The sequence below is a fragment of the Palaemon carinicauda genome, chromosome 7 (assembly GCF_036898095.1).
Source record: "Palaemon carinicauda isolate YSFRI2023 chromosome 7, ASM3689809v2, whole genome shotgun sequence".
NCBI classification, from domain to species: domain Eukaryota; kingdom Metazoa; phylum Arthropoda; class Malacostraca; order Decapoda; family Palaemonidae; genus Palaemon; species Palaemon carinicauda.
The window spans coordinates 160,712,130-160,740,116 of NC_090731.1; the positions used below are offsets into that span (position 1 = coordinate 160,712,130).

Below are 27,987 nucleotides of genomic sequence, written 5' to 3' on the forward strand. Positions count from 1 at the left end.
GGACCCTCTCAGGCGAGATGGACGTCTGGTACAACTTGGAGAAAAGAACGGACAAATCCGCGGTGTCAGGTGCCATCCGGCTACACATTTCGGTGGAGATCAAAGGTGAAGAGAAGGTGGCCCCCTACCACGTCCAGTACACCTGTCTGCACGAGAACCTCTTCCATTACCTGTGCGAAGTGGAGGGCGGAGCTGTCAAGCTGCCGCAGGCGAAGGGAGACGACGCCTGGAAGGTCTACTTCGATGATCATGCTCAAGATATAGTGGATGAGTTCGCTATGCGTTATGGCATAGAGAGTATTTACCAAGCTATGACGTGAGTTGCTGGAGTTTCATTTACTTGTTTGATTTGTTTTTTGTTTTTTTCCATAATTTACTGCTAAGATCATCCTTGTTGTTTGAAAATCATGTTGATTATCATAATCGTTATTACTATAGTTGTTATCTCAGCTCATCATTGTTGTTTGAAACTCATGTTGATTACCATAATCGTTATTATTATAGTTATTTCAACTCAGCATTGTGGTTTGAAAATCATGTTGATTATCATGATCGGTATTATCATAGTTATTATTTCAACTCATCATTGTTGTTTGAAACTCATGTTGATTACCATAATCGTTATTATTATAGTTATCTCAACTCAGCATTTTTGTTTGAAACTCATGTTGATTATCATAATCGTTATTATTATAGTTGTTATCTCAACTCTTCATTGTTGTTTGAAACTCATGTTGATTACCATAATCGGTATTGTCATAGTTGCTATTTCAACTCCCGATGACTGTCGTCATAATTTAAAAGGTCTAGTACCAATTATGCATCTAGAATATTTAGAACTATTATCAGAATTATTGCTCACACAAAATGTTTTCTGATCAAAAACCATTACCTGATTTATTATCATAATTCTCAAAAAAAAAGTATGAAAGCAGATTTCATAGTTATTAAAAAGTATGTCACTTGAAACCGTTTGCAATTTATTCCTCATAAAGTCGTAATATTTTTCTGGCAATGTTTTTTTTTTTCTATTTAAAACAACAAATATCCTAAAACTGTCTGCAATCAATTTCTCATAAAATCATCATGATATTTTTATGCCTTTTTTTTAACAAACGTCCCTGACTGGTGAACGCCAGACTGGGGTTCGAGTTCCGCTTAATTTTGTTAGTTTCTTTGGTAGCTGCAACCTCACCATCTTTATGAGCTAAGAATGGGGTCTTAGGGGAGCCTATAGGTCTATCTGTTGAGTCATCAGCTGCCATTGCTTGGCCCTCCTTGGAGAGGGAGCTTGGGCGCTGATCATATGTATATATGGTCAGTCTCTAAGCATTGTCCCGCTCGATAGGGCAATAATACTGTCCCTTACCTCTGCCATTCATGAACAGCCTTTAACCTCAACAAACTGATTATTCCTTCTACGTCTGACCTTCCAATATATTCTTCCACTAACTCGTACTTTTCTCCTCAGGCATTTCCATTGCCTCTCAACCAAGTACCTGTGTCCTGGCGTGCCCGCTGTGATGTCCACCCTTTTGGCAAATATCAACGCCTTCTACGCCCACACCACTGCTTCTTCCGCTGTCTCGGCCTCGGATAGATTTGCGGCTTCTAATTTTGGTGTAAGTGGTTTTATAAACTGTCTTATTTTAGATTTCCACACAGATTATTATTTTAATAAGGTTAAATAGAAGATGCAGGACTCTTTTCTGCATAGATGTATAGTTTGTACAGACAGGTATATTTTCATTCTTCATGAAAAGTTAGCTTTCCATTAATATTGCATTGTCGTATCAGAGTTATTTTTCACAAACAATACATCTCTCATTTTTATTCATCATTGAGAATGAGCTTATCATAGATATTATAATATGTCCTATCAAAGTTAGAAAGTATGAAAAAGGATATGCCTGAGGCCTTTGTCCTGCAGTGGACTAGAAACGGCTGCATTAGTTGTTGCATATAATATATACATCTCTTATTTCTATTCTTCATTGAGAATTAGCTTTCCATTAATATAGCAATGTCGTATCTGAGTTATTTTATATAGTTTATACATCTTTCATTTTTATATGCCATTGAAAATAATCTTATCATGAATATTTCAATGTGTCCTATTAAAGCTAGAAAGTATAAATAAGGACATGTCTGAGGCCTTTGTCCTGCAGTGGACTAGAAACGGCAGCTTTTTTTTGTTGCACTGTAGTTTATACATCTCTCATTTTTATTTTTCATTAGAAATTAGATTATCGTGAATATTACAATATGCCCTATCAAAGTTAGATAGTATATACTATTAATTTGTTTTGTTTTTTTTCTTACAGAAAGAGAAGTTTGTAAAGTTGTTGGACCAACTACACAACTCCTTGCGAATTGACTTATCGATGTATCGTAACAACTTCCCGGCCAGTTCAAATGAGAAACTTCAGGACTTGAAGTCAACAGTCGACCTTTTAACTTCCATCACTTTCTTCAGAATGAAGGTAAACTTCCTGCTTTCTTTCTCACCATTTTGCTCTCCAACTTCTCATACAGTTAACTTCATAACTTAAGGTTGTGGTGGCCTGGTGGTAGCGTCCATGCCTGGTGATTGCCAGACTGGGGTTCGAGTCCCGCTCAAACTCGTTAGTTCATTTGGTCGCTGCAACCTCACTATCCTTTTGAGCTAAGGGTAGGGGGTTTAGGGAGCCTGTAGATCTATCTGCTGAATCATTAGCCGGCATTGCTTTGCCCTCCTTGGTTGTAGTTTGGGTGGAGATGGGGCTTGGGTGCTGATCATATGTAATATGGTCAGTCTCTAGGGCATTGTCCTGCTTGATAGGGCAATGTCACTGTTCCTTGATTCTTAAAAGACACCATTTCATGAAAATAACTTTTTATCATCCAGCCACTAACATTTCATAAGTTTAGTTTTCATTTTGACGAATAGTTTAGTGACCAAAGCATTGCCATCTTATGGAGCGCTTGAAGATGCTTTTATTTGACATACTGCCATTCAGTTAACCATACAGGTATTGTCTGTAGAGTCTTCTCCTTTCTCTACAAGCTTGTCCTTATTTGGGGTAGCTATAATGATTCTTCAACACATTTCTCCATTTCCTTCGGTCCAGTGCATCTTCCTCGCTCAATCCCAACTCCCACATATCTCTCTTCACACAGCCAATCCATCGCACTTTTGGTCTACCTAACCTTCTCCCACCAGGTAGTCCCATATCCATCATCTTCCTTATCGGCTTTCTTCCTCTCGTCTCTCTACATGTCCATACCATCTCGGTCTACTTTCTCTCCCCTTGGGTGAAGCTGGTGCTATTTTGAGAGTGCCTCTAACATGTTTGTTCTTTTCTTTATCCTTTCTTGTAAGTCTGCACTGCCACTTCAACATCCTCTTATTTCCATGTGGAAAAGTTTGTATTTGTATTTTCATCGGAATCCCTTTTGATCATAAGATATAACTGGTAGTTTAGTGTTCTTCATTTGTATTCGTGGATAGTGATAAACTTTGCTTTCGCCAGTTATGAAAAGTTACTTAATAGTTTTTCTGTCATGTAAATTCTAATATAAGCATAATTATTTTTATGTAATATCTTCAGTACTTTTAATAACATAATTAATTCCTAATGACATCCAAAGAAATACACTCCATTCACTTATATAATCATAGCCATCAGAAGAAATTGTATGTAAAGATAAACCTGGCTAACATATTTATGTAATTTATAATAATTTAAGTCAAGAAAACCCAGACTGTCTTCTCACTTGGAGAGTTACGGGTAATTATTATCTTTATTCTAATGGGTATCTCCAAGGCTTATTTTGTTACCACATTGTTTCAGTTATCTAAAGATTCTCTAATTTTTCAGTTTTCTACTTAACCTCCATTCCAGTTTTCTTTCTTCTGTCTTGCTGTCCAAGAGTTAACTTTTACTTCGTGGTGCAATGGTAGTTTTCCCACCAGTGACACGTCTATTATTAATGATCTCCCCAGCCCCAGCATCATGCCATCTTGAATAAAAACTGATATTTCTTTGCAATGCAATCTCTCCAGCGTTTCATATTTACTTTTCCTTGATCAGGTGCAAGAATTGGCATCACCCCCAAGAGCGAGCGTGGTTGTCAAGGACTGCGCCATTGCCTGCCTCCGTTCTACCTACCAGTTCCTCTTTGAAAATTGCTATGAACTTTATAACAGAGAGTTCCAGGTAGGAATATATTTTATCATATTTTTCTCGATTTATACATAATTTGCTATTTACTGAAAATTATTTGCTTTAGCTCATGCATTATCATATCAAATTAAATTACTGTAAGCATAAATTAAACATTGTTCACTGTTATTCATTGCAGATACTTCTATATATATAGAGGGGCTTTATTATTTGTGCATAAATAAAAAAACGTAATTTTTTGTCAGGTGGATCCCTCAGAGAAGAAAGAAGGTGGGGAACAAGGCCCCCGGTTGGAGAGTGTCGATTTCTGGCACAAGCTCATTGCCCTCATCGTCTCTGTAATCGAGGAAGACAAGAATAGCTATGCCCCTGTCCTCAACCAGTTCCCCCAGGAGTTTAACATTGGACAGGTAACTCATAGCTTCACATATAGATAATGTCGAGGGCTCAATATTGGACAGGTAACTTCATAGCTTAACCTACTTTTCAAATCAAGAGTTCTATATTGGACAGGTAGCCTCAAAGCTTCAACTACAGCCCATTTCAGCAATTCAGTATTGGACAGGTAACTCACAGATTAACCTATAGGTCATGTCAGAGGTTCAATATTGGACAGGTAACTTCAAAGCTTCACCTATAGCTCATGTAAGGAGTTCAATGTTGGACAGTTAACTCATAGCTTTATTTGTATCTCATTTCAAGAGTTCAATATTGGAAAGTAACTCACAGCTTAACCTATAGGTCATGTTAGAAGTTCAATATTGGACAGATAACCCATAGCTTTACCTATAGCTCATGTAAGGAGTTCAATGTTGGACAGGTAACTCAGGGCTTAACCTGTAGGTCATGTACGGAGTTCGATATTGGACAGATAACTCAGGGCTTAACCTGTAGGTCATGTACGGAGTTCGATATTGGACAGGTAACCCATAGGTTTACCTATAAATCATGTCAGGAGTTTAATATTGCACAGGTAACTCATATATTTACCTATAGTTGATACCAGGAGTTCAATATTGGACAAATAACCTCATAGCTTAAGCTATTGCTTATATCAGAAGTTCAATATTGGACAAGTAACCTATAGCCTATAATGTGAGTTCAATATTGGACTGGTTGTCTCATAGATTGACCTGTAGCTGATATCAGGAGTTCAATATTGGACAAGTAACCTCATAGCTTAAGCTATTGCTCATATCAGGAGTTCAATATTGGACGAGTAACTTATAGCTCATGTTGGAAGTTCAATATTGGACAGGTAATCTTATAGCTTGATCTATAACTGATATAAGGAGTTCAAGATTGGACAAGTAACCTCAAAGCTTAAGCTACTGCTCATATCAGGAGTTCAATATTGGATGAGTAACTTGTAGCTCATGTTGGATGTTCAATATTGGACAGGTATTCTCATAGCTTGACCTGTAGCTGATGTCAGGAGTTCAATATTGGACAAGTAACATAAAGCTCATGTTGGGAGTTCAATATTGGACAGGTAATCTCATAGCTTGATCTATAACTGATATCAGGAGTTCAATATTGGACAAGTAACCTCATAGCTTAAGCTATTGCTCATATCAGGAGTTCAATATTGGACAGGTAACCTATAGTTCATGTTGGAAGTTCAATATTGGGCAGGTAATATCATAGCTTAACCTAAGCTGATAACAGGAGTTCAATATTGGACAAGTAACCCCATAGATTTACCTGTAGCTCAATTCTGGAGTTTTATATTGGACAGGTAACCTTATACTTTCACCTGTAGCTCTTGTTATAATATTTCTTCAGGGAGTTTTACAAGTTTTATTGAAACTTATGGCTTAAGACCTCATGTCTTTTAATTTATTATTACACTTAAAGGTAATTGATATCTCACGTTTTAAATCTATATAAGAAATTTGATGAATTTTTATGAGATTTAAAGGAAATTCGGAATACTAATTGATGTAAATTATAAATTTTGCATTATGTTTCCAAATGCATTTTAACTTTATGAAATGAGTGTGTCTCTAGGTTGATTAAAGAAATTTGATTAATTTCTTTCAGATTGAAAGGTAGTTCTGGACACTTAGTCTGAAGTATATATTGTAAAATGTCATTATTATAATTCCTTGTCCATTTATCTTTATTGGAGGTGAGGTCTGTAATTAACACACACTATTGACAAATGGAGTATAAGAGATATGATCAATGAAATACCGATTGAACAGCTAACATTTGACTAAACATTTGTTTTCTTTCTCATCTCTGTAGTTATCAGCTTCCACCATGTGGAGCATGTTTGCAGTCGACGTCAAGTACGCCCTAGAAGAACATGAACAACATCGCTTGTGCAAGAGCAGTGAATACATGAATTTACACTTCAAGGTCAGTCACTAGTAACTCCTATGATACATCAGGTTTTATTCTTTGCTCGTTTCACTGATTAATGAAATTACTCTGAATCAATTTAAAAGAGTCTTATTATCTTCTGACTTCTTACAGGTAAAATGGCTCTACAATAACTACGTGAAGGATGTGCCTCCCTACAAAGACCAAGTGCCTGAGTACCCTGCGTGAGTACAAGATTGCACCTTTACATCTATTCATTGAATAGTAGTAAATTGTTTATTTAATATATGACGTGATAAACAATATATACAAGAAAATAATTAATTTTGAAGGATTTTATCATAAATGTTGAAATATTCAATGATATTTTTTCTGCATCTGTTCAAAACTGTACCTTTATGTCTGTTCATTGAATAATATTAGACTTCTATTAATAAATGACATGATAAACAATATACAAGAAAACTCATTAGATATAATTTAAAATGATTTTATCATAAATATTGAAATATTCATTGATAATTTTTTTCCAGGTGGTTCGAGCCATTTGTTATGCAATGGCTAAATGAAAATGACGATGTGTCGCTTGAGTATCTCAATGGTGCCTTCCAGAGAGATAAGAAGGATGAGGTGAGTCCTTAGAAAGACTTGGGTTAGTCTAGAATTGAATTATTCATCAAAGGATAAAGTTTATGAATTGGTATCTCAGGTGTTCGTTTACCTTCCACGTAACTTGAGTTGAGTGTACTTGCAAAGCATGCAATTGTGATTAGTTGGTCTGTACCCATATCTGCTTTAACTCAACAGCTCTTCTTTTTTTATCACTTATTTTCAAAAGTGTTCGGTGATTTCACAGGGGGGAGATTGTGGTCACTCAAATGCTTTGCATTTGTTTACATAACGTTTGTATTTGTTTACATAACTTTTCTGTAAAAGGTCACTTTCCACATTCTGTAAATAGTTACTTAGACATATATAAATTGTTATTAATGGTAGCTACATTATTATTATTATTATTGTTATTATTATTACTAGCCAAGCTACAACCCTAGTTGGAAAAGCAAGTTGCTATAAGCCCAAGGGCTCCAACAAGGAAAAATAGCCCAGTGAGGAAAGGAAACAAGGAAACAAATAAATGATGAGGATAAATTAACAATAAATCATTCTAAAAACAGTAACAGCATCAAAACAGATATGTCCTATATAAACTATTAACAACGTTAAAAATAGAAATGTCATATATAAACAATAAAAAGACTCATGTCAGCCTGGTCAACATAAAAATATTTGCTCCACGTAAGTGGATTCTTATCTTTTATTAGTTAATTTGGTTTTCATCATACTTAATAACTGCATCTATTTAAATGTTAAGTAATTTTAAGTAGACCTCCTAGCCATGGCTGTTAATCATGAGGATGACACACAAGTTTCACAGTAAAGAGAATAGTGCAGCAAAGTAACTAAAAGTAAAGATCCCAAAGAGATAACAACAGAACAATAAGAAAATCATAGGACCCTACAAACCAATCTTGTTATAGTATATAGATAAGGACTTCTTTATGTTGAAGGGACTTTCGTGTTTAGAATATGTCCCCTCAGGAAGAAGCAAGAGGGTACAGAAGGATGAGTTTGTCTCTAATGTCAATGTTACCTCTGAGGTCCTCTGCTTCAACATCATCTAGAGGATGAAAAGTATAAACCAAAATATTTGTAAAAAAAAAATGGATAGTACAGCATTATTATTATTACTATTACTAGCCAAGCTACAACCCTAGTTGGAAAAGCAAGATGCTATAAGCCCCAGGACTCCATAAGTGAAAAATAGCCCAGTGAGGAAAGTAAATAAGGAAATGAATAAATGATGAGAACAAATTAACAATAAATCATTCTAAAAGCAGTAACAATGTCAAAACAGATATGTCATATATAAACTATAAAAAGACTTATGTCAGCCTGTTCAACATGAAAACATTTACTGCAACTTTGAACTTTTGAAGTTCTATTGATTCAATATTGCTGATTAATATTTTTTTCATTGCAGTTCCCTCCGAGCTCCGAGAATTCCCTCTTTTCGAACTCTGTGGTAGATGTGTTTACTCAGCTGACGCAATGCTTCGGTGTCATTTCCAAGTTAGAATGTCCTGATCCGGAGATCTGGAAGAGATTCATGAAACGATTCGCCAAGACTATAGTAAAGGTGCTCTTAGCTTATGCTGATATATGCAAACAAGAGTTCCCTAATTATGTGACAGATGAGAAGAAGGTAAGTTTTCTCTAGTTGAAAAGAGTTGATTTTTTTGAGTAAGTGGTAATTTTGAAATTTGAATCTGTTCAAAAAAAGTACAATGTAGGGATTGAGTATCGTTTCTAATCTTATCTGCAATTCTAGCTGTTGGTTCAAGTATAATTACAGTAAAGAAAAATTTGTTTACAGTCTTATGTAAAATAAAATGAAAATAAAAAATTCATGATCAAGAGAAAGATAACTTAGGAACTATCTAATTCAAATAGTTTCTTACACTTTTATGATGACATTCAGTTCATGAAAATCAGTATGAACTTTTGAGTGAGTTGATTTCGTTCTACCTGTGACAAAGAAAATTAATAGAATGACACAGTATTTACAAAATGTATCAGTCTCAAAATCATAGAATTGCATCAAACATGATTAAGTGAGAATGGTGTGTTATATTTTTTTTAAAAATACAATTCAAAGCCATGTTTGATTTTAGATTGTTCTACCTTATGTAAATTTACTAGGGTTCCAGTCTTTCTCACAGTACAGTAGTTAAAAAGGTAAACAGATCGGTTGTTCAAATGCATTGGCTAACATCAAAAATTAAGATATGTGATTAAAGTTGAATCACTGAGTAAATTTTATTTGAATAACTGATTTTCCTTCGCTTACAGCCATTATATTTCAAAATCTTTGTGGAAAATATTTTGTTTTATATATATGAAAATGAGTAATATGCATTGAATCTGGGTATTGGTTCAGTTGTTCAGGCATTCACACTAAAAATGTAATCAATAAGAAAGATATAAGGAAAATATTGGATTTTTGTGCCTATTTTTATGATGCCGAGATTTTTTATTGAACGGAATTATTAATGTAAAGGATAAGGGTTATGTTTCCTATGAACTTAACAGCAATAAAATACAGTATAAAAAACAAGTAGTATTTTGTTGTAGAAAGATGATTTTTAAAACTTGTGTATTGCACGAATTTTAATCTCTAATTTGCATTACCTTTTTACAGGCTTGCATTCTCATGAATAACATTCAGCAATTGAGAGTGCAGTTGGAGAAAATGTACGAGAAGATGGGCGGCGAGAAGTTGGAGGAGGATGTGGCAGCCATCCTCAATGAACTACAGGGTTCCCTGAATACTGTTTTAGATGAACTTGCACATAAATTTGCATTGAGGTATGTTATGGTTATTTACAGTTACTAGCATTCATTTCGAATCTTATACTAAAGACTAATAATACTTAATGCATACTACTGCTTAAAAGATTGGAAAATTATTAAATAAGAATGGCAGGCATAGTAAAGATTGCAGAGGTGATAAGTGTGTCACGCCCGAGATGGTGTGGGCACTTATTGAGAATGGATGGTGGGGATTGAGTGAGGAGGGTTTGGGAGGAACCTGTTAAGGGGAGAAAATTGAGAGGGAGGCACAGAATTAGATGGCAAGATAAGGTGAAAGATGATATGAGAGAAGTTTGTTGGGAAAAGATGCCTTTGATAGAAGGTATTGTAGAGAGCGCATTAGGTAACCTACCCCTTAATATATGGATAACGGTGTGATAAAAAAATGCTTAATGCATACTATATCAACAAGTAAAACAATCATCATCTCTTATATTTTTTCCAGTCTTGAGGCTCGAATAGCAGTGAAGGTGAAAGAGATGGGAGATAAACTAGCTGCCGTCAAAGGAACGGGACAAGTCCAGCCTTCGCAGAGAAATGCAATAGCCATGGAGGCTGACGAAGTCCTTGTTCCTCTGATGGATCTGCTGGAGGACTCGCTGTCCCTCTACGCTCAGTCCTGTGAGAAAACGGTGCTCAAACGACTTCTGAAGGAGTTGTGGAGGATAGTCATGACCTCAATGGAGAAGACAGTTGTGTTGCCACCCATGACTGACAAAGCGGTATGATTTCTCTCTCTGATAAATTGCTTTTTTAACTCTTTCAGCGATGGTGATTTTAATATAATAATATAATTTTCATCAATCCGTATTAACCAGATTCTCCACTGTTATTTTTAAGAACTTTTTATAGGACCAGTTTGGGCTCAGTCTTGAAAATCTTATTAGAAGGAAAAGGGGAATTGCATAGGGTCATAGTAATGTTTTTACAGTTTAGTTAAGAATTATGCAAGGAAAGTACATATTCTTTTCACAGAATATAAATAGTTCTAGGAATTTATGATTAAATACAATATATGAAAGTGATGTTATTCTTTATTATGTATGTACATTCAACGGGATGTGTGTTTAGCACTATGCACTACTCAAAAGTGCTTAAAAACCTGTTAGCACTACAGTATTTCTATAAGAACTTGCAGCATATTCTTTTATGCTTGACCATGCGTTTTCCTCCATGCACGCTGCCTATAGATGATGCTCAAAAACCTTACGGACAATGCAAAGAACCTTGCAGCCAATGCCAAAATAGAGGATATGTCACGGCTCATCAAGAGTCAATTTGCTGGTGGGAAGGATGTCAAGAATGCAGTCTCCAACATCATGGTCAGGAATGTTGGCCATTTTGGCTGGCTGTCTTCCCTCTTTTTTTTTCCCCTTCTTTTCCCCCAATTTTTTGTTACAGGTTTTTTTTTAAATGGCCTTTTTCTAGCTTTAGATTTCACGTACATGTTTGTCCATTTAAGTTAACTAAGTTGCAATGAATATTATATTATGTTGAACGGTATAATCTTTTAGCATATTCTAAAATTATAGTTTAAGTTATTGAACTTTACAAAAGACTTGTATTTTGTTGAACTTTACAAAGGACATATGTATTTTTAATTTGTCATGTGCTTTTTCTCATTTGTAATTATTCCATATCTAAGATTTCAAATTTATTTTCTTTTTTAGTGCTTCAAATTTTAATTGATTTTTATTTGTTGTACATGTAATTTTTGATGATTACATTAATATATGTTTATATTAGTGTGTATATATATATATATATATATATATATATGTATATATATATATATATATATATATATATATATATATATATATATAATGTGTGTGTGTGATAACTTTTATAGGTTATCAAGATTTTTCTGAAGAGATATATACTTTTTAAAGATTTTGATAATCACAGCGCTTGAAATAATGGGTATACTTTGTGTAATTCATTGAAACACTCTACTAAAGTGCTTATTAACTTGCAGGACATCTCCAAGGACTTCGAGCGGAACCTTACTCCCAAGCAATGCGCTGTCCTGGAAGCGGCCCTTGAAACCATTAAGCAGTACTTCCACGCCGGAGGAAATGGTCTAAAGAAGAACTTCCTCGATAAATCCTTGGAGCTCAAGTCTCTAAACTACGCCTTGTCCTTATACACGCAGACCACTGATACACTCATCAAGACCTTCGTCACGACACAAACTAATCAAGGTAAGTCTCCTCCAGAAAGATAATACAATGTTTGTGTGTCAATCAACAGTGGAGACAGTTTTTTTTTATATTCTTTGATGGAGTAACTATCAGATGCAAAGGGTTCATTGTCTCAAACATTTCAGTCTCTAAGTGTGCATGAGTGGTCTATAGTATGATGTTCTTTCACCAAAGATCAAGACTTAGCTTTCACTATCATGTTTCAGTTCTTCTGTACCTTTTATTCGACACATTTTCAGCCTTTATATTGTCTTTCTTGAAAAACTTGAGAGTGCAACATTCGTGACAAGACACTGCCATAAAAAAGGACAAAATTTGAGCCTCTTAGGTTTTAAAGCTCTTATATGTTTTTGTTTTCTAACTGAATCAGATCGCAGCTATATATACACACAAAAAAAAAGCAAAATGAAACCTGTACAAGTATTGACATCTAAACAGAACACCTCTTTGAAGAGCATGTGCAATACTCAGCACCTTCTGGCTTCAACCACTGCTGTGTCTTTCCTTATAGCTTGCCAGCTCATTGCTTCTTGCTGCGGTATACTCATACTTGGCTGCCATTTGGGAGGTACACTGCCACATTAGACTTATTATTAAACATTCATCACAAAAATACAAACAAGAGTCTTTTTTTCCAATTTTATTTTTATTTCCTGTTAGAAGGTATTGTCATATCGCTATGCCTGACATGTAAGGATAAACAGCGTAGTGAACGGTAATGTATATATGGAGATAATTTCTTCTTAGAATCACATTTGTACAAATGATAACACATTATGTAAATGATTAGATTTAACTTAATATGGAAATTTTACCCATCTCAGTTTTGTTCCTCAGGTTTATGTATTAGTTTGCGTTATGCTCCGAATTTACATATCTTACTTTCACTTTTTTTAACCATTTTTCTTTTTTTTTGTCACCACTCATGATTAGCGTATCAAATTTGGCTTATTAGAATTTGTTTCTTCATTTTTTTGCCCTTTCGTGTGTTTAAGCACACATTCTACTAATTTTCTGATAGTACATTGTTATACCTCAAGTAATGATGCCATGCCTGTAGTTTATGATTAAAATCAGAAAAAATTTGAAATTTTACATCAGAAATAACAAACAAAACCCCGATATATGATGACATCTGTTGTAAAACTTACTGATAAACAATAATTAAAAGAAACACTGAGGCATACATAGAAAATAGAATCCATTTTTTTTTTTCAGTAAGTGTTACTTAAATGATACACTAACTACTTGAGCTTACTTAATCTAAGATGCTAGAGCAAGAACATTATTAAGTGAAAAGTAAATTTCTCTTACCATACAAGGCATTTTACAGACACCTACAAAATTATCTGTAACAAGACGACCCATTCCACTAGACCCAGAATTTCAATTAATAATGGAGCATAGATTTTTCCATTTTTATCAATTCTTTATCTCATGACCCCTTTGTTCCTTATAATCCCAAGTAATCTTGCAAGTAATCTCATCTTAATCTTACAGGTACTCTTATCAAATAATTTGATGAATAAGTCATGTTGATTATGCTAATGAGTAAGAGGAGAGAATTATAACATATATTGTATGTTCCAAGAATATGTAGTCTACTCATATTATGAATCGTTATTAATGGGTAATTTTCAATCGATGATTTAGTTATTTTCTGTGCGTTATGGAGTGTGTGTGCTTTTCTGAAATATCTTTTTCAGGTTATGTATAAAGCAAAATCATTTTGTTTTAATGTGATTATCATATGAATGAAATATACATTTTAAGTTTTTGTGTATATTTCTTTACACAATGTTTATACTATATGCACATATATATACTATGTATATATATATTTATATATACAGTATATATATATATATATATATATATATATATATATATATATATATATGTGTGTGTGTGTGTGTGTGTGTGTGTGTGTGTGTGCGTATGTGTGTGTATATATATAAATTGTGTTTATTACAAGATTATTTTGGTATAGGATAAAGAGGCAAAGTTAAATTACGCAGGTACTCTAGGAATTTGTTTAACCTGAAAACTGATTGTGGAAATACTTGTTTAGGATGTAAAGAATGAAATAAAAAAACCATGACAGGATATAAACCAGTTGTTGATAAAAGATTCTAAGCAAGTTTGTGATGAGTGATTGTAATTTCTGGTTTTTATTTATTGAATGGCTACAGAGAAATAAATTTAAATTATAACTGTCCCTGTCTGTAAGGAAGCATTTGATATTGTAGAATCTAAGTATTGCATAGAATATTTGTGATTGATTCTGATAAGATACAGACTTCTCAGAAGGTTTGTTAAGGAAATAGTAGTAAGGGATTCAGGTTATAAGATTGGTGGCGAGTGGATCAATATAGCAGAAGTTTTGTGAGAATTTTGAAAATGAAGGAAATTCTCTCTAATCCTACATGACGCTGAGGATCATTTATGACAAAAAGAGAAACTAGGATGAGGTGTGAGTAGTGCCCGTAGATCTTTTTTTCTTTAAGAGAAAAAATTTATGTATGGAGAAATAAAATTTTGAATGAGGACCAAGACAAAAGAGAAGTCTCCATTACTGGTGAGAAACTTTAAAACTTACAAGATAAAAATTTTAAGATTAGATATTCATTAGCAATATTGCAAATGAAAGCCAGAAATATAGAGCATAGAATTTTAGTAAGATTGTTAAAAAAAAGTGATAGTTTTAGTTGGTTATTTAAGGGTATGTGTTACAAATGTTTTTAGAATAAAAGAAGAGTAGAGTCACAAACTCAATTGATCAGGGACTGTATTATGGTGGAAGTTTTTCTAAAGTCTTGGAAGAGAGAAAGTTTTCATGGAGTCCAAAGTTTGAATGTATGAAGGGATCATTTAGCAATGGAAGTATATTGTTAATTTTGATTGCAAAATAAATGAAGATGGAAGCTGGTGAAATTAAGAAATGAGTAGTAAAGAAAATAGAATATATATAGGGTAAAACTATTATCTAAGGAAAACAGATACATCAGCTAGATGGAGATGGTATAATCCCATGAAGAGAATATAAGAACAGAAATTAATGAAAGGTTTTATAATTAAGAGCTTTTGAAAGAAAGGAGAAAAAAGATACTAAGAAAGTACCTGGTCAATATAGTAGCAGAGGGATAAAATGTATAAGCTTTAATAACAAGGTCGCCTGAGTGTGTGTTTAAGTGGTTTTTTTTTTCTTTGTAAATTCATTGCCCTGTTGATAACCATGGGAAGTTTCCTCCACAATAAAGTTTTTCATCTATTCTTTAGTCAAGAACTAATTAGTGAAAGGGCAGTTTTTTCATCTTTATGCCCATTTTCTTTCAAGGAAAGCAGATTTTTGGTATATATATATATATATATATATATATATATATATATATATATATATATATATATATTATATATATATATATATATATATAATATATATATATATATAATATTCATTGTTGTATTTATACCTCATTTTGTGTATAAGGGGTTGTATATTCTATCATATCTTAGTTTTTTTTTGTGTTTTTGTGATGCTATATCTTGTAATACTGATTGTTTAACTACTGGCAGTTTACCTTCCTTTTTTTATTGAATTAATGTATAATTTATTATGTGTCTGGTGAACCTATGGATACCCAGAGAGAAAGGCTGAGGTTCACTTCTTATGTGCAGTAATTTCAACTATTGGTGGTGGCTTTATCTGGGGTAGGCAAAGAAGTTAGCAAATTAAGTAAATAGATTTTAGTTGAGATATTCATTAATTCTTTATTAATTGATAAGAAATAGTCTCTTTTGTGTTGTATATTGTCAAACATTGTCCTACTTGATCATTTGTGATATTTTGGACTGGCAAGCATTGACTTATATAATCAGTTTCAATATTTTGGACTCAAACACTGCTGTTTCATCAGCTGTAATATTTTGGACGGTCAAACATTGTTGTATGTAATCAATTATAATATTTTGGACTTTTCAACATTGTCTAATTTAATTATGAGATTTTACATGCTTGCTTACATATTCGTATGTATGTTTGCATTCTCATTTTGGAATTTTGACATCTATTTGAATGTATATATTCAAATTACAGTAGTAGCTAAAGTTGTAGATATCGAAAACAATTAATTGCTAACATATTAGAAATTGGGAAAGTTAGATCATTGGAAAATTCACAATATAAAACCTTCATGTTCTGATAAGGCCACCATCATTTGAGAAAGACAGACTGTTCTTAAAAAAAAAAAAAAGACTTCTTGAAAGAGGGAAATAAAAAAGATAAAATAGCTCTTATGGGGGAAGACTATGGACATAAGAGAGAGAGAGAAAGAGTGAGTGTGTCAGAAAATCAAAGTTCTGGATATTCTAAGATGATGATGATGATAATGATCATCATCATCTTGTTCTTCCCTTGATGTTTGAATCCCCCTTCTCCCCTGATAAAGTTCCTGCGAACGACAGTAGGTTTCCGGGTAAGACCAAGAAAAGGGTAAAGGAACACGTCCCAACAATGGATGATGAGGATGAGGAAGAAGAAGAAGAAGAAGCCGAAGCCGAAGACGATAACGACGATCCCGTTAAAGCTAAGACAGTCAGAAAGAAACTGAGTTTGAGCGATAAGCGAGGTAATGGTCACCTTGGGGAGATAGAGAGAGAATGAGAAAGAGAGTGAGCGAGTGAGGGAGAGAGAGAGAGAGAGAGAGCAGGTTCTCATAACATGCATCCTCAAGGAAGGTCTCTCACCTCCTCCATGCCTCCTCCTCCTATTCCTCGTCCTCCTCCTCCTAGCGAGTAGCGTCTTTAGAGAGAAAAAGAATAACACATACATTTTAGTTGGCTTTGGGTTCGTAAAACATATCCTCTCAGCTGGAATTCATGCTCTAAGATAACAGAAACTGGTCACATATATATATGTCCTATATCTATTGTGTAGAAGTTGCCCATTTTGGGAATAGCAATGGAGACCCCTGAGGGATATTACAAAAAAAAGGGAAGTAACGGCTCAAGATTGAAGGGAATCTTTTTTTTTTTACATAAAAATGCTCCTGTAATGTTCTCCTCACTTTGTATTTTGAGCAATTTTGCCAGTTGAATGTTCCTTGTTTCTTGAGCGGCCAAACGTCATTTTAGTTTACGAACTCAGCCATAGAGAGAATGACATGATTTCACCTTGTGAGGACCATCGCATCCAATATACATGATATATACATACTCCTATATACAGGAGTGCATACCATATTCGTAATGTATTACATACATGTGAATATGTGTAGCTAATATACTATACTGTATATTTTTGTATGTATAAGTGCATATATAGATGTTTCCTATATAAACATTTATATAATTCATATACATGTATATATAAATGTGTATATGTATACATATATATATATATATATATATATATATATATATATACATATATATATATATATACATATATATATAATATATATATATATAATATATATATATATATATATATATATATATATATATATATAGTTGTGTGTATACTTATACTATACATATATCTGTACATACAGTATATAGAGATATGTGTATATATACTGTATACACTTTTATGTAGGTATATATATATATATATATATATATATATATATATATATATACATGTATACATACAGTATATATATATATATATATATATATATATATATATATATATATATATGTGTGTGTGTATATGTTTATGAGATATACATCTATATAAACTATATGTATATATATATATATATATATATATATATATATATATATATATATATATAAACTAGCATCTTGTGACTCAAAACTTCTGCAGCTTTTCGTCCTCTTGAGTCTCGCATGGATACAAAGCGGAAATGCAGTAAACCGTTTTTCAAAAATACCAAAAATCTGTCAATATTTTTGGTAGCAAGTAGTGTGTCTTAGAAGTAACATTGGGGCCTTCAAATGTTATGGAGTAGAAGTTTTATTTTTGTTTTATCTTTTACGAAACCAGTTACGATAGACTACATCTCCTGATTTAGATTAGTTTTCTTGCCCTTCGTTATCCTACCAGTTACTGTTTAGATGAGGATACAGAATGCTGTGAAATGGTCCTGCCCTATTTTAGTGTTTCCTTGGCCAGAGTATGCTAAGCCCTATTAAGATATACACCTTGTCACCTACAATCTAGTTTGCACCTTGTTTTCCCTTTCTTCAATCCCATAGTAGATAATAAATACATTGTCATAGCTTGCATGTAAAATCTCTTTTAGTCTTCAATCCATAGCACATAAAGTAGTCTTAGTATAGTTCTTGCTGACTAAAGTAGGCTTTGTATTTTGATCATTTAAATGTTTTATGGGGATTTCTCTATTGCCTCATCATTAACTAAGGTATTTATGAAAATGACCCGTACATAATTAATTAATGTTCACAAATACTGTATGTTAATATATTGTTGATCATTTCCTTAAACCATAGATATTCCTAGTGAAACCACTAAGTAGGTGAATAGGAAGTTTTAGTTTTAAGATCTCAAAAATTTAAGGGAAGCATATTAAATAGTTACCATGGTGATTTTAGTCTTTTGATATTTTGCAATAACACGAATTAGTAGAATTCATCACAGATAGAACTATCGTCAATAACAAAACTCTAGTTGGAATTGAATTTTACATTTCAAATAATTTTGACATTAGATTTTGAAAAAAAATATATATATTGCCAAATTGATATAACCATCCTAATGTAAATATTATAGGGATTTAGGAGAGGCATTTATTGGAGATGTCTACCGTATTTTAAAGATTTAAGATTTATGAATAGTTCAATAATTTTGTTATTTTTATGACTAAAAGTTCATTAAGGAGAGAAAGTGTCCTAAGTTCAATTGAAAAGTAGTCTAAAGACAATTTATGCATTTGGAGCATACTTTCGCTTAAATTATAAGGGTTAAGTGTTAGATAGATTTTGGTTGTTAATAGAAAATATAACTTTAAATTCACTTTTGTTTGTTTGTTTTGAATACAGTATGTGATTCAAAAATCAAGAATTGCCAATCTAAGAGTAAGAATTATATCAAGTATTACACTATTTCTTTTATTATTGGATGTCGAGAAACTCTTAGATAGCCTTAGTCTCAATGATAAGGATTATGACACAGTAAACTATCTTAACATGTACATGATGGTTCTATGTGGAATTAGTAATGCTTTCTTTATTTTCTAGACGATCTTAATCGATATATACATCTTTTATCATAAGGCAGGAACTCCCTATATAGATTATTTTCCTTCATTTTAAACTCCTTTTTGTTCCCTACCTTCTTGTTGACCAAAGCTGGAACTGCTTAGTTTTTATTTAGCAGATTTTACTTTAGAATTTACTCAATACAGTATTCCCAATTTGGGAGTATGTTTCAGAGCGTAAACATTAACCAGGTTAAGAATAGGAAATATGTTTTATTTTGTAAGTACTTTTTAATTGTGAGAATCTCTTTAAGAAGGTTGATCATCTTTGAAACCTATATGAAAGTTAATTATCTCAACAATTTTTATGTTCAGGTACTCCTGTTGTTATAGTATATACATTTTTCATTCATCATAAGAGGGTTTATATGTAATTCTTCATTATGATTATGCAAATTCAACCCACCCCTTACAAATTTGTCCTCAGAAAATCTGGAAATAAAATTTCCCTTTTTTTGGTTTTGCTTAGACTAAAACAAACTGTGTCAAAGCTTTTGAACCATCTATGAGCATTTATGTAGCACAAACCATTACCTATTGGAAAGAGATTTCTTACGTGCTCATTTTGGCTCCCAAACTGCATTTTCGAGTATCCATCTGTGAGCTTTTATTTTTCATTTTTTTTTTCCTGGTCACACGGTCTTAGTACAGCCCCCACAGTGACGCCACTGGACCACAACAACAATGGTTATGCTTGATATTCTTTCATATATATAATGAGATTTCTGTATCGTTTATGCTGTTGTGCTCTTTATTGAACAGTGTGGTAGTTAGTGAGTGATTTTGCATAATGCATCACCGCTGTGCAGAAAAAGAGCCTTCCAGAGAATGTTGTGAAATGTGGTTTTCATTTCTTTGGAAGATGGAATGTTATCATGATGTTGTCTTGCTGTAGTATTTATGTTATTTATACTGACTGTAGAGGATATGAAGCATGTTATGTGTATGAGCATTTGTTTTGTAATATTAGGAGGTTTAGACATAAGTGTTTAATTTATAGAGACAGGGAAGCACCAATTTTCTACTCACATTTCACCATTGTTACTTTCTTGCAAAGATTTCATTCAAAGATATTGGACTTTAATTTAATTATCACAATCACATTTCTCATGTGTAATAATTTTTATCTTGTGTAATAATTTTTAATAGCAAGCCATGCATGCATATAAGAATAAACACATTTAGTTCATCTTTTATATGTGGCTAATTCTGGATGTAGCACATAGCACTTAACTTTTGAGTGCTTTCATGCAATGATTGATTAAAGAAAGATTCGGAAATTTTACCATTATTTAAAGTAATGTATTAAAATTTTAGAGTACTTCTGCAAGCTTAAGCAAACCTATTTAACAAGACACAGAAATTAATGCAGACTTCTATAAAAATGTTTAGGATATGCCAGATTTTAAACTATTGATTCCAACCAGGTTCTACTGAGGAAGGCTCTGTGGGTGAAATTAGTGTCCAAGTGGATCTATACACACATCCTGGTACTGGAGAACAGCGTATTAATGTTAAAGGTACGTCATATGTTTTTATAGAAATTTTACTTTTGCCAAAACTCCCTTAACTGCTACTTTTCATTTTATTAGGAAGATGGTACTAAAGATTTGAAGTCACTTAAATATTTTGGTAGCAAAGGATTATATCTAGATACACATTGGGGAAAAGTTAGTTTATTTCTCTAACTAATTCTTCGTTTGACTTTTCAGTGGTCGCTGCAAATGACCTAAGATGGCTGACTACTGCTGGTGGAATGTTCAGACCATTTGTAGAAGTGAATCTTATTGGACCTCATTTAGCAGACAAAAAGAGAAAGTTCGCTACAAAATCCAAGTCCAACAGCTGGTCGCCGAAGTACAATGAGAGTGTTCAATTGTAAGTTATAGCATTTTCATGTTAATTCTATTTTACTTTACCTAACAATAAGAGTAGAGTTGTGCAGCCCATTAAATCCCATTTTTAGACATTTCAATTATTGAAATTTTAAGTTAAAATTTGTTCATGTATTTTGATATTTTTGGTATGGTAAATTATTTTTTCTCAGACAAAACTGCCAAAGTTATGAAGCCAATTCTTCAGAAATGCAAATTTGTGAAATATGCATGTTAGTTACAGCAAAGCTTTAAAATATCTTACATTCTTTGCTCATTTTATCAAAGCATATAGATCACTTTCAGATTATTACATAAAAGATTTTGGATGCTATTTTGAGTGGCTGGTTAATTTCAGAAGACTTGTTGTGTTTTGAGAAGACAGGTCTTAAGTAATTAATTAAAGATAATTCCATTACCTTTCATTATAGCAAAGAATTTTAAGTTTTTGAAGCAGCTGCTTCTTAGACAATTTTAAGACAGGTAAATTTAGTATTAGATATATCTAGCTTCTTTTAGAGAATTCTGTTAACTTCTGACACATAATAATCAATCTTGTATTCAAATTATATGGTTGTTAAATGATAGTGTGTCGACCAGTTAACTTTATAAATATTGTTTTGTAGAACACAAACCCTCTGTTTGGATTTTCCATCAAAATATAGAATCAGGAGAATATCGTAAAAAGTTACTTTTATCTTGAGTGCGACAGAAATTCCTTCCATTATCGTGTTTTTCCATACATAGTAAGCAATAGTTAACAGGAGGGATATTAGTATGTAATAAAACTAAATGGTGGAAATAGGATGAAAAATAGAGAAGAGAGGCATATTTGAAAATGGAGAAATAATCTGGTTATTTGTCCCACTTGAACTTAGACTCTGTACTGAATATTTCTTTCTGGTTTGTTGGAGACATTTATGGATTCTATATATATATATATATATATATATATATATATATATATATATATACATACATACATATATATATATATATATATATATATATATATATATATATATATATATATATATATATATATATATGTGTGTGTGTGTGTGTGGCAAAGCAGGCATAAAAAAGTTGTAATGTATAAAAGAAAATGTATTTACTTTATTTTCATTAATATCAAATTTAATTTTGAGGGTAGAATCTTATCTTCATACTAGCATGTTCTTGGTCTTTCTTTCAACCTGTCTAAGTGGGGATTCTTAATTTGTCTTCCTAATTTCTATTTACCTTTCAGCTTAATTGGCAGCGAAGAAGGACCAGAGAGCTTCGAATTACATATTTGTATAAAAGATTACTGTTTTGCCCGAGATGATCGGTTGGTTGGGGTAGCCGTTTTACAGCTCAGGGACATTATCGATCAGGTATTGTGTTTCAGATGATATTACTATTAAACTGTTTGGTATCCATTTAGATTTCATTGTTATTTTTAGTTCAAGACTTTAAAATCTGTCGGACACTTTTATCTTTTGTATTTGTGGATGTTTTGTCCATAAACCTATCTCCCAACATGGTATCTTATGTATTTAAGCATGTTAATAAAATGATTGGCAATTCCTTATAGATATGAACATCTTTAAGACTTAGAACTTTAGATTACCACAAGTGTTTACATTTATTCTAGATAACTTTATAAAATTTTCCGGAAATTCATCGCTAAGATTTCATAGCTCACATTTGAGAATCCAGTGACGTGTAGTAACAATCCATTCTTAACATTGATAGTAGTAGCAGTACTTTTTGTCCTTTTAATTTTCTTTGAACATTTTTATCACCATTTTTTTTCAGATTACTATGAAATGTGTTTTGAATTGTTTTTTATATTTGTTTAATTAACATGAACCTTTTCTACAGGAACAAGAAAAGGGGTACTTGTTTTATATAGAAGGATGCTAGAATTTCTTATACAACAATATAACAAATGATAAGAATACTTGGTTGGATACATAAAATATAGTGTACAAAACTGAAAAGATGGGTTCTGGTCAGTCTTAGCCAAAAAGAAATAATAATTTTTGTCCGGCTTGGACAAAAAAATCAAGAAGAAGCGTATACTTAATTGGTCTGAACACTAAAAACTAACCTTTAACATTTGGCTTTAACAAGCGCATGGATTCTTAGAAAAGATGTTTGGTGATGAGTTTTTTTTATTAGGGTACTTTTTATGGTTAAATAGTCTTATCACTTTGTTATAATCTAGAACAGAACATACTTATGGTATCATAATTTTATAATTGTCCATATAAGAGACCGGGCCATAACGGAGGGCATGGTTGTTTGATTATAGAGTGGACAAACTTTTCATAAAAAGTTAACAAAAAAAAATATTCAATCAAAAGTGAAATATTAAAGCAATACAAAGAAATTATAAGTTAAAAGCTCTGGGTCATGACGTATGTAAAGAGATCAACAGGCTTTAAGTTTACTTTGTTGTAGTAGGGTTAATGTAAGGAGATACTTTCAGCATACCGTAATTCAATATTATAACTGTAACCGTTCAATTAGCATCAGAAATATTTTTGTGATTATGAATTATACATTATTGAAATATGTGATGTACAGTATCTTTTTAAAAGGTATAATATATGTTGAATTCTAAGGTATATAAAGTTATCAGAATATGTCCTTATAAGATGCATTATATCAAACCAGAAAGTCTGACCCTTTATTTAGTACAGAATAAGGGAACTTGCAATTGTTTTGATTCTTGTCAATTGATGAGACATGGCTATTATAAGTCTGATGAAAAGTATTTAGAAATATTTAACTCTAATATTGAGCAACCTGCATAGGGTGAGAATTTCTGACCAAAATGGAGACATGACTTTTCTTTCAAGTTTGCTAAATTTCTTTTTATAGAATACTGTAAGATAAAGTTATCCTTTCAATTATTTGTTTTACTTATTTCATGTGATGAGAATCCCTTTTTATTTGGAAAGAATTGTTTTTTAAACTTTCAATAACTTCTCACTACCATCTTTATCTTTTTTTATGTCTTTGTTGTTATCCAATGAATGCCATTTATGGATTTTACCCTAAGGTGTGCCTTACATGGCACACTGTAGAATACTAAAGGCTATTGGTGGTATCTCTTTGGCTCCATTTGTATTGCTCTCAGCCTTTTTTTTCCCTTATATTCAGTCTTCCCATCTATCTTCCAAAATCATCTTACTGTGTTCCTCTCTAATCCAGTTTGTTTTTCCCGGCTCAGATTTGTTCCTCCCTCATCGAACTTCATCCTTCCTTTTCCAGTTTGTTCCTCCATTCTCCAATTTCTTCCTCTGTGCTCCAGTTTCTTCTTCCATCTTCCAATTTGTTCTTTTCTGTTCCAATTTTTGTAATCTACTCCAATTTGTACCTTCCTGCTCTGATTCCTCCCTTTTCCAATTATTCATCCTGATCTAATTTGTTCTTCCCTTTTCCAATTTGTTTGTCCTTTCTCCATTTTTTTCTCCTTGACTGAATTTGTTCTTCCTTGTTCTAATTTGTTCCTCCCTGTTCCAATTTGTTCCTCCCTATTCCAATTTACTCCTAAATATTCCAATTTGTTCCTCCAACCTCGAATATGTTTCCCCAAAATCCAATTCGTTCCTACCTGCTCCAGTATGTTCCACCCTTCTCCAATTTGTTCCACCCCATTCCAGTTTGCTCATTCATGCTCCAATTTGGCCTCCTCTTTGGAAATTGTCCCACCCTTTAATTTTTTCCTCTCTGCTATAATTGAAATATAACTTCTCCAATTTATTCCAACTTGTTCTAATTTGTCCCTCCCTGTTTTATGTGTTCTTCCCCCACCAATTTTTTCCTTGCTTACTTAAATTTGTTCCCCCCTTCTCCAATTAGTTTCTCCATTCTCCAATTTGTTCCTCCCTTCTCCAATTTGTTCCTCCATTCTCCAATTTGTTCCTCCCTTCTCCAATTTGTTCCTCCCTTCTCCAATTTGTTCCTCCCTTCTCTAGTTAATTTCTTCCTACTCCAACTTGTTCCAGCCTGCTCCAACTTGTTCCTTCTTGTTCCAATTTATTCCTCTATACTCTAATTTCTTCCTTCCTACTCCACTGTGTTCCTTTCGTTTCCATTTTGTTCCTCTCTACTCCAATTTGTTTCAATCCCCAATTTACTCCTTTCTTTGCCAATTTTTTCCTTGTTCAATTTGTTCCTTCCTGCTGCAGTATGTTCCTCTGTCCCAATTTGTTCCTCCCTTCTCCAATTAGTTCTTCCCTTCTCCAGTTTGATGCTCAATTCTCCACTTCATTCTTCCATTCTCTAATTTGTTCTTCCTTGCTTCAGTTTGTTCCTCCTTGTTCAAAATTGTACTTCCTTCTCCAATGTGTTCCTCCTATCTCTAATTTGCTCCTCCCATTTTTTTTTCTTTACCCCAATTTGTTAATCCCTACTCAAGTTTGTTCCTCCCAGTCCTAATTTCTTCCTCCTTTTTCCAGTTTGTTCATCCCATATCCAATCGACTCCTCACTTTTCCAATTTCCTCCTCACTTCTCCAATTAGTTCTTCTCTTATTCAATTTGTTCCTCCTCGTCAATTTCTTCCTCCTGTCACTGTTTTTTCCTCCTTTCTCCAGTTTGTTCCTCCCTGCTCCAGTTTGTTAATACCTTCTCCAATATAATTTTTTATGCTCTAATTAGTTTTCCTTCTCCAAATTTTTCATGTTTGTTCTTCTTTTATCCAGTTTGTTCCTATTTAATGAAAATTTTCCTTCCTTTACCAATTTATTCTTCCCTTTTCAATGTACTCCTCCCTTTTCAATTTGTTCCTCCCTTCTCCAATTGGTTTTTCCCTTTTCCAATTCGTTCCTCTTGCTCCAGTTTGCCATTTTTTGCTGTTTTTTTTTTTTATTTTCAATTTGTTCTGCCCTTTTCCAGTTTATTCCTTCCTTCTCCAATTTATTTGTCCCTTCTCCAATGTGCTTATCCCTTTAACTTGTTTCTCCCTTCTCCAAATTATTCTTTCATGTTCCATCTCTTTCTTTCCTGATTCCATGCCAGTTTATTCCTATCACTCCAGTTTGTTCCTTCCACTCTACTTTATTTCTGTCATTTCAGTTTATTCCTCCCACTCCACTTTATTTCTGTCATTCCAGTTTATTCCTCCCACTCCTGTTTATCCTCACTTTTCTAATCTTTTTTCTGCCTGCTCTTTTTTTTTCATCTCTGTTTGCTCCTCCAACTTGTTCCCCTCTTCTCCATTTTTGTTTTCTTTATGCTCCAATTGGTTCTCTTGTGAATTGTTCTTTGAATCAACCTATATTAGGCTACAAATTCAATTGTTTTTATCTATTAGCTTTAATTACAGCACTTCATGTTAATGATAACCCCTGAATCAGCAACATTTATGCCTTTTCAGGGATCATGCGCAACATGGCTGTCATTGGGCAAGCGGTGTCACATGGATGAGACAGGCTGGACTGTCCTGCGTATCCTAAGTCAGCGAACTAATGACGAAGTTGCAAAGGAATTCGTTAAGCTCAAGTCAGAAGTTAGAGGAGAACCACCCATTGGGGCTCAATAAAACTGTGAATAAAGTCATTGTTCTAGTACTGGTGCAGTGAAGAATCTAGGAGCTTGAACTTGCATTTATGACAGATGTGAACTTGGACAAGCAGACTCAAGTAGATATAATTATGACTTGCCCAACCCAAGACAAAAACATGGGCAAGAAGCATATTTAAAAAATAAACAGAGCGCCATTCTGTTTGAAACAGATTGAGGAATCTTGCTCCTCAGGTTGTTGAAGTCCAGAGGCGAACACTTACATCCATGGAATGTTTTTCCATGTGAATTTTGTGTGCATGGCTGCTGAGGGATGACAGAGCACAAATATAATTGTGGTAACTAATATTCAAAAGAAGCTATTAAATGTTATATACTCCTGTACCAGTGACTTTTAGGCTTTAAGATTATCTGCAACATGAAATACGATGGCAACTGTATGTAAAAAAAGGGGGAGAGATTATAAGAAATTGTATGACCAAAAAACTATTATAAAAACAAACGGTTTGTCGCAGCCATGCAGGACTAGAAGGGGGAATGTCTGTGATACAGTATAGTGAATGCTAATAACCCTGGACTATTAAGGTATGCCAAGCATGTTGTTAGTCAATTAAGTGCAGAGCTACAAAATAAATTCATGAAAATCCATACAGGAGCTGTGTTTCCAATTCAGTGGAATCCAAATTCTCTGCTCTTCCAAACCTTGTTTAAAAGTTTGTAAAATAGTATTTTGAGTCATATGAAGATGGTGGTGTTCATTCTGTATAAATTTCTGGTAAGATGTACAACATATGCACCAATTCAATAATATATTATGAGGAAATAATGTCCCAGTAGCTTTGAAGTCTTATATATCATGGCAAGTGCCATGCGGCTGTCCCATTTTCTGTGGTGGTGTGAATGAAAATGGCTGAACCTGAAGGCTTACTTTTCCATTTGTGTTAAGTGGTCATAGGGTGAGTCTGCTATTTTGTGCTGCATTACTTCTTTACTTCTCTTCTAATGGGAAAAATCATTGATATTTGAATTTATCACATGTTTTAAGTTGTGAGCACAAATTCTTATTTTTCTATGTGATCTTGGCACATATTATCAAAAGGTGCACATTCATATTTCGCCTTTGACCTCAGATTCAGATTTAATAAGCAATCCATTGTACATATCATTTGACCATTAGGTTAGACCTCGTCTGTAATTATAAATAATTGGGCGATTGTTAT

General features: G+C 33.2%; 1 protein-coding gene across 1 annotated transcript; it reads left to right on the plus strand.

The window, feature by feature from the left end:
* On the plus strand, window positions 1-27,981 carry LOC137644104 (protein unc-13 homolog A-like). The gene is made up of 18 exons (XM_068377054.1): window positions 1-316; window positions 1,472-1,622; window positions 2,325-2,483; window positions 4,074-4,199; window positions 4,412-4,576; window positions 6,417-6,530; window positions 6,648-6,718; window positions 7,028-7,124; window positions 8,536-8,757; window positions 9,754-9,920; window positions 10,372-10,648; window positions 11,117-11,248; window positions 11,905-12,130; window positions 16,579-16,758; window positions 20,802-20,894; window positions 21,087-21,252; window positions 22,498-22,624; window positions 26,622-27,981. The coding sequence occupies exons 1-18, from the start codon at window positions 18-20 to the stop codon at window positions 26,784-26,786; spliced, it is 2,937 nt and encodes a 978-aa protein (XP_068233155.1). The 5' UTR covers window positions 1-17; the 3' UTR covers window positions 26,787-27,981.
* Window positions 27,982-27,987: the final 6 nt, after the last annotated feature.